Here is a 7,449-nt window from a genome sequence, read left to right as displayed (position 1 = left end):
TATTTAACCTTCATCAATACACGATAAAATATCTACATTTCAGTACACCTGGGGTCCATATGGATCCCGCATATATTTAATGATCATAATGTTGAAGCTACGATTTAGATGTTGAAAAGTTAACATACTGGCTTCTCATAGCATTGTACATATAAACTGTAAGAAAGACTGGGTACCATAAGTATATAATATGTGATTTATTAATTTATAATATGAAATTTACTTATATCCATTTTTTCATATTTAGACAAAAAATTGTCATCATTGACATATATTTCAATAATAAAGGGCCACTTCTCTAATCGATATCTCACAATTACAACTAATAAAATACTAAATGAAGAAACAGATTTCTTGGATATGTAACAAAAAACACCAAATCACAGTACGAAAATGTGCTTGGAGTCCGAATAGACCCAAGGTGGTCGAACTACATCAAACTTTGTTTCAGAGCTAAACTAATGCCAAACTTTGGACAACATGTAAGGAAAACTTATTTTGAGTGAACATAAAGTTTCTTATATATTTTATTAGTCATTTTACAAACACTCATCACATTGTACGCTGGGTGTGGAGTGATCAGCATATAAGTGGTTTCCACATGCCGTACAAGTTTGACGGACTTTCCTGTTTGCGATTCTTGGGCAAAGATAATATCATTTTTTGTTGCTGGAACACCTTGACCAGCATGCTGTTTTGTGTGAAGTAATCCTATATCTACAAAGGCAGATTTGATGCCTTTCTGCATTGCAAGGGGATTCTTGAGACATCTCTGAAATAGGTTGTGCACATCACTTCAGGAGAGATCTAAATACATAATCACTGTTTATCATAATGGATAACTTCTACAAGTCCATACACACAATGCCTGACGAAGACACAGAGCTCCACATTTTTATATTACTTGGGGTCTGCTTGGACCCATTGCAACTTTTTATTTGCAAAAAGTATTTGACTGCAAAACATTGAAAGTTTTACCGTTTGTGTGTTGGAGAATGATAATGTGACAGTTACATACAAATATAACTGGTCAATGAAAAAATATTAACAAATATTTATTATGGGGGTCCATATGGACTCCAGGTGTACTGATGAAGGTTAACCAAGGCAATAATTTTCCTTGTTTCTAAGAGAATGTTTAGAACAGGAGTTTTTTGGAACTTGGCCTTTACAACCTGTAACCAAAGATCTGCCCAATCAAAATTCAGTTTCTTTATATTTTATTTTGCTGTTTGACATCAAGTTCTTAGCCCTTATAGCTGTTGTGTTTTGAAACAGCCTTTGCGTGAAAGTTTTCCTTCATGTATTTGCCAGACCCAAAAAGCCATTAGCTCAACATGAAGAAAGAATGCTCTTAGAGTTACTTTTGTGGTGATTTTCAAGATATTTCTGACTCTTCAGTAGTGCTCAAGACTCCATGAGATGATTTAATATTTAGTAAGCTAGAGTTGGAGTGAAGACAAATTGCTGGCTGATGTATGCTCTGATTAAAGCCATAAATGGACTAGGTCTTAACTATTGAGGGGATCTAGAGCCAAAAAAATACTAGGGGTTAGATTTCTGCTACAGCAACAACCTAGAAAACATCCAGAAAAGCCACTCTGTCATCTAGGAACTCATCTCAGTTGAGCCCAGTCTGTGCCAAGGAGGCATACTCAAGAGATTGCTGAGACCCCAGTAAAGCCAGAGTTAACAAAATCAGTAGGGACGTGTTTGCAATTATAGAAGTATTCTAATGGTGGATATCAGATGGAGAAACATTAACAACACCCAATGTTTACCTACGCTGGGTGCACTACATTCCAAGACCCACGAGAATCTTTCTGGGACTTGATTCATCTCAGAGTTTCTCAGAGCACCATGAAGATCCAACTTTGATAAAAACATCAAACTTGGTGATGAATTCTGACATCAACACCTGAGTGTCCAGGTTATTCAATGCAGTATCACAACTCACCAGGAAATTATGGACACAGCTACTGAAGTTGTGTGAGGTGGTTGCTAACTAACTCCCTTTTCCCAGCAGAATTAAAGAACCCCTTATACTGCAAGGATTCCAGTACTGAAATGCCACTGCCAAGAAAAAGCAGCTATGTGAATAGAGGCCCGAGTATTTATAACATAGCAGAATACTGTCTTCTGAAGCATAAGGACTTTCTTTCACAACTGAAGGAAGAGATGCACCCATCTACCAGACCGATTGATATACTGCTTCTGGAAGAGATTATCCACAAGATGACCATGGTTCTCTGAAAACTGACTGTTGCAATGGAAAATCTGTTTTAAGGGCTTCTCTGTGTGTTTGTATTTAGTGTAATTTATGCAGTATTTTCTTTTCCATTTTCTTAATTAATTAATTTTTAAGAAGTGTCAATACAGCAAAAGATAATTGTATATATAATTTTGTACGTAGTTTACAAACATGTATAATTTCCATTGTCACTGTTGATCTATTTTGTGCTAGTTTGAAAACTTTGTTTTGCTATTGTCTTGTCTTCTAGTGTAATACTGTTATTGTAATGTATTTGGTTTTACAACTTTGTGCCTTAATTTATGAATTTTTGATTTTATTTTACATACCAATCAAGATATTAGAATAATTTCCCCTGCTCTTCACAAAACACTGTCTGGCCAAACTCATTTTTCTGCAGCTCTTACTCGATCATTCAAATAAATAATTAAGACTGAGAATACAACATAATAATTTATTTCTGTGAATACACTTCTATTCTTTTGATTAAGCATAATAACTACAAAAAATCAACAAAGTCTGACATTTCTCATTAAGGATGAACATTCTCAAGCATATGTGTTTCTAGGTGATTGATAGTTTGCTGTTAAATTGCTCCATAGTATATCTGCACACCATAAATAAATGTAAATAAATATTTTTTTCACTCAAGTAGAAGAACAAATATTATATATTGTTTGTATTTCCAATCTTCTCAAATTCCTATCGTCTGAAGTTCAGCTTTATTAAGTAGAAAGCACAAGCATTATATGCTAAATGAGTTTCTAAATTACAAAAACAGTTGAATAAAATAGGCATATAATTCTCTAAAAGAATACACATTAAATACATAATGTTAAGAGTGAAAATCATATATACTTTATGTATAAAAGAATGTCTGTTTTTCTCGTGATAAGTTAATCCTTTGATACAAAGGTTGGATTGCGCTGTTAGAGTCATATCAAAATAGACTTGTTATTATTAATAATAAGACATTCATGTCAAAGTTAAAAGATATGAAAAGTTTAAAAGTTAATGAAGTTAGAAGCATAAAACTTGTCAGTGATATTTATTTATAACCCTGGGAAAAAAAATCTTTTAACACAAGACAAAATAATGTTTTTTTAAATTATTAAAACAAGAGAAATATATTTTAATTCTAAATATATTACAGACAAAAGACTGTTAGCTCTCTCATTTCTTATTACAGTTGTATTAAAATTCTTACCAGGATTTCAATTTACATATATCAATGACAGGCTGGACAAAAAACCTTCTTGTTAAAATGTATGTAAGATAATTTACTTTGATAATAAACAAACATTTTTATTTATTTCCCCTTCTAAATATAAATTTCAAAATTAAATGGAATTGTAAGAGCATTAAATCAATGTAAAAATACTATGTTACTTAACGTGGTTGAAATTTAATTTGGATTTCTTATGTATTTTGAGAAGATTGTACATTATATTCTGAAAGTATTTGCAAGCATTCATAAACAAACTAAAACATTGATCATAAGATATAAATGTTTATCTTTCCTCACCATGGTAGGACAGCAGTAGGTTTGCAGACTTATAGTGCTGAAATGAGGGGTTTAATTCTCCATATGAATAGTTGATAGCCCAGTGTGACTTCACTCTGAAGTAAACAAATGTTTAACCCTTAAAAGAAAACAAATTTGTCTAGATAATAGTTAGTGTCACCCAGTGTGCTGAGTTAGGCAGTTGATTTTGTTTACATGAGAAAAGTACAAAGCAACCATTGTCAAACTTCATTTGAGAATGCACTGTTTTAATTAATTTAGTGCCACAGGAGGTGTAGTTGTGAATTTACCACATGAACTACTAAATTTTGTAGTACAAGTGAGGGTGTAATTAAAAGGAGTATAGTTTTGAAACTGATGGGTAGTTTATTGTTAAAACTATAGCTACATCTGAATCATTTCAAAACAACAAACATATTGCACTTTATGATTTTTTTTATCAGTTTTTATGTATAAAAAGCAGGACATGGTGAGTGACTTCACACTTAAACACTGTTTTATGAATTTACCTGATCGAGACTTTTCACAGAGTTAAATATGAGGGTATATAACAATAAAAGTTCCAAGTTAGAGCTCTGCAATTGAAGCAGCACAGTACAGCAATGTACTGTATTGCACCAAACAAAAATAAATAAATCGATACTCCTCGAGATGTTTCTAGCCATATGATTTTAGAACTTTATGGCTTTCAAAAATAGGATACAAAATATAGACTGAAAATGTGAAAACGAACTCATTCTAATCCTGTAGAATGACTTTTGTATGATAACAAGGATCACAACAAGCCAAGTTCTCTAACACTGTTTCACATTGTGTGAACAAACTCTTATCCCCTCAGTGTGGATTCCTGTATGTGGTGAAGTGACATCCCAGACAAGGTTCTATTCTTTCAGTTTACCTCCTATGGGATTTAAACATCCACCCACGTGTTTGCTGTGTGTGGTGGCCTGTGAAGGGGAGGAGAGGATCCTGGTGGTTGAGGGATCCAACCCTAACACACCTCTTTGGCCTTGAATTCCTGTAGACAGGTGGCTTTGGGGTGGCCCTCTAGGGTCAATCAGCTGGTCCACTTGGGCTAGGGTCAACAAAGTACCAGTATTGGATGTTCTTAACAAGTGTTGTGAACATTGTATCTGATGCTGGTGTTTGGGTATAGTGCTCACAAAACCCTGGCATTGCTGCAGTGTCCTTGTTTGGCATTGTAGTGCATCTTCTCATGGGGCTCCATGGTGGTGGTGTTAGTGGGACCCAAAAAATTCTTTTTATGATGGATCCTCCAAATACAAACTTAAATAAAATAGGGAAAAACTGTCCATAGGTAAACGTCCACGTTTTGAAGATTCTGAGCAGCAATCTTCAACATCTGTAACACCTGTACCTCATTTTCTTACACTACATTCTTTTTCAGACAAACCTTTAGGGCAAGTATCTCCGTTTTTTATTCAGAAAGGACTAGAGAGACTTGGCAGCTCTCCAAAGTCAGTCAAAACTGGTGACATATTGATGGAAACATCCACATCTAAACATATGCAAAGGTGATTGGGGATATACCTGTTGAGGCTATGCTTCATGCTACTTTGAATTTGTCATGAAGAGTTATCGTTGAGAGGAGTTGAAGAACATCCCCGAGTTGCAGATTCGTGCTGGTTTCTCTGCCCAAGGAGTTTCTGCAGTGAGGCGTATCTCCACTCGCAAAGATGAAATTATGATGCTGACCAGTATCCTCATTTTAACATTTACATCACTGTGTCCACCTGCCACCATCAAGGCAGGTTATCTTAATTGCAAGGTATGGCCATACATTCAAAACCCTCTCAAATGTTTCTAGTGTTAGTGGTTTTATCACTCACAGGCATTATGTTGTGGTTCCTTGACATGTGCTCGTTGCAGTGGCAAGGACTGTGATGCCTATGAATGTGAAACGAATCCTCATTACGTCAGTTGCAATGGTTCTCACCCATTTTACTTTTGTGTTTACCCTAAATAGTTGGAAGGAAAAGAGGTTCAGCATTTGAAGACGATTCAAAACATTACTTACCTTAAGGATCAAAAGTTACTGTCCACCACTTCATGTAAGACGTATGCTGCTGCAATTCGTTCTATTACTACAGTGGGAGTACAGATGGATTTCTCTGTACCTCCAAAAGAATCGTTCTCAAACCATATGAAAAGTCTTTTGAACTCCATGGTTAAAAAAGTTGGTGAATCAACATCAACACCCATCTCTGTCCCTTACATTCATTCCAGCAAATCCCAAGATCCATTTCCTATGGTTCTGGGTACGGGCATTTCCTTGGGTACATCTTCTCCTCCTGCCCCAAGATGCAAAATGATCGTTCGTTCATGTCCTCAGTTGCTGGAATCCTCCTCCAACAACAAATACCTGCCCAACTGAACCAGAACAGGACCTATGGAGTTTGACAGATCTCCCTCGAATAAAGAAAATAAAGAAAAACGAAGTGGTCGTAAACAGAGGGTTTTCCACCAAATTCGCCTACACATAAATAGAAATGACCACCTTGATACAATGGAACTGTCGAGGTTTACGTTCTAATCTGGATGACATCAAAGCAATGATTGCATCCTACCATCCTGTATGTCCATCAAAACTCGGGCAGAGCAATCATCTCTTTCCTTTCGAGCTGATTGTCTCAATAACTACAATCGCCCCTTTACACTGGTGAAACTCAAACTGGCCCTTCATCAGTCTGGCAGTACATCGGTCTGACCTGATGATGTACAATATGAGATGCTGCACCATCTATTTCCTGCTTCCCTTGCTATTCTTCTGATTATTTTTAACTGGATCTGGCAAGAGAATGTTTTTCCTGATGCCTAGTGCCAGGCTATTGTCCTACCTTTTTCTAAGCCTGGGAAGGATCCCAAGATTCCTTCAAACCTACCATCCAATTGTTTTGACGAGCTGTCTCTGTAAGACCTTAGAGAGGATGGTTAATGCTCATCTTGTTTGGCTTCTCGAATCAAACAACCTCCTCTCGCCCACCCATTATGGGTTCCGACCACAGCACTCTACCATGGACCACCTGATTCGACTTGAAACGTTAATCAGAGAACCATTTCTCAAATGACAACATCTTTTATCAATATTCTTTGAAATTGAGAAGGCTTATGAAACTACATGGAGGTATGGCATTTTGTGATACCTCAATTTTTATGGGTTACGTTGTCATATACTCATTTTTTTATTAAATTTTTTTAATGGACAGGCGATTCCAAGTTGTGTGGGCTCGACACTTTACCGTCCTTTTCTACAGGAACTTGGAGTCCTCAGGGCTTTGTTTAGAGTGTCATATTTTATAGTATAAAAATTAATTCTATCACTGAACAACTCTCTCTTACTGTTACAAACGGGCTCTATATCGACGACTTCCACATCTCATGTCAGCTGTCGAACATGAGATATATTGAACGGCAGCTACAGACTGCCCTCAATTGTTTACTGAAGCAGGCCACAGCAAATGGTTTAACTTCTCTCTCTCTAAAACCGTTTGTATGCACTTTTGCCACTAATGGGGTATTCACCCTGATTCTGAACTCATCAGTGAATTTGTGCTTCCTGTGGTCCCTGAGACGAATTTCTTGGGGCTTATCTTTGACCATAAACTGACCTTTATACCACACATCAAGCAGATATGAGCCAAATGTACAAGAG

At 36.2% G+C, this 7,449-nt stretch overlaps 1 protein-coding gene across 1 annotated transcript in view; it reads right to left on the bottom strand.

The window, feature by feature from the left end:
* Positions 1-2,850: 2,850 nt before the first annotated feature.
* Positions 2,851-7,449, bottom strand: part of LOC143236765 (potassium voltage-gated channel protein Shab-like) — a 50,958-nt gene continuing 46,359 nt past the window's right edge. The window contains exons 4-5 of the mRNA XM_076475278.1: positions 3,777-3,871; positions 2,851-2,971 (exon numbers count right to left, since the gene is read on the bottom strand). Coding sequence (XP_076331393.1) covers positions 3,806-3,871 — 66 coding nt within the window. The 3' untranslated portion in view covers positions 2,851-2,971; positions 3,777-3,805. The remainder of the gene's footprint in view (positions 2,972-3,776; positions 3,872-7,449) is intronic.

Source organism: Tachypleus tridentatus, chromosome 13 (genome assembly GCF_004210375.1).
Source record: "Tachypleus tridentatus isolate NWPU-2018 chromosome 13, ASM421037v1, whole genome shotgun sequence".
In the NCBI taxonomy this organism is placed as follows: Eukaryota; Metazoa; Arthropoda; class Merostomata; order Xiphosura; family Limulidae; genus Tachypleus; species Tachypleus tridentatus.
Note: the sequence above shows the minus strand (reverse complement) of the source record. Positions and strands in the feature narration are given on the sequence as shown.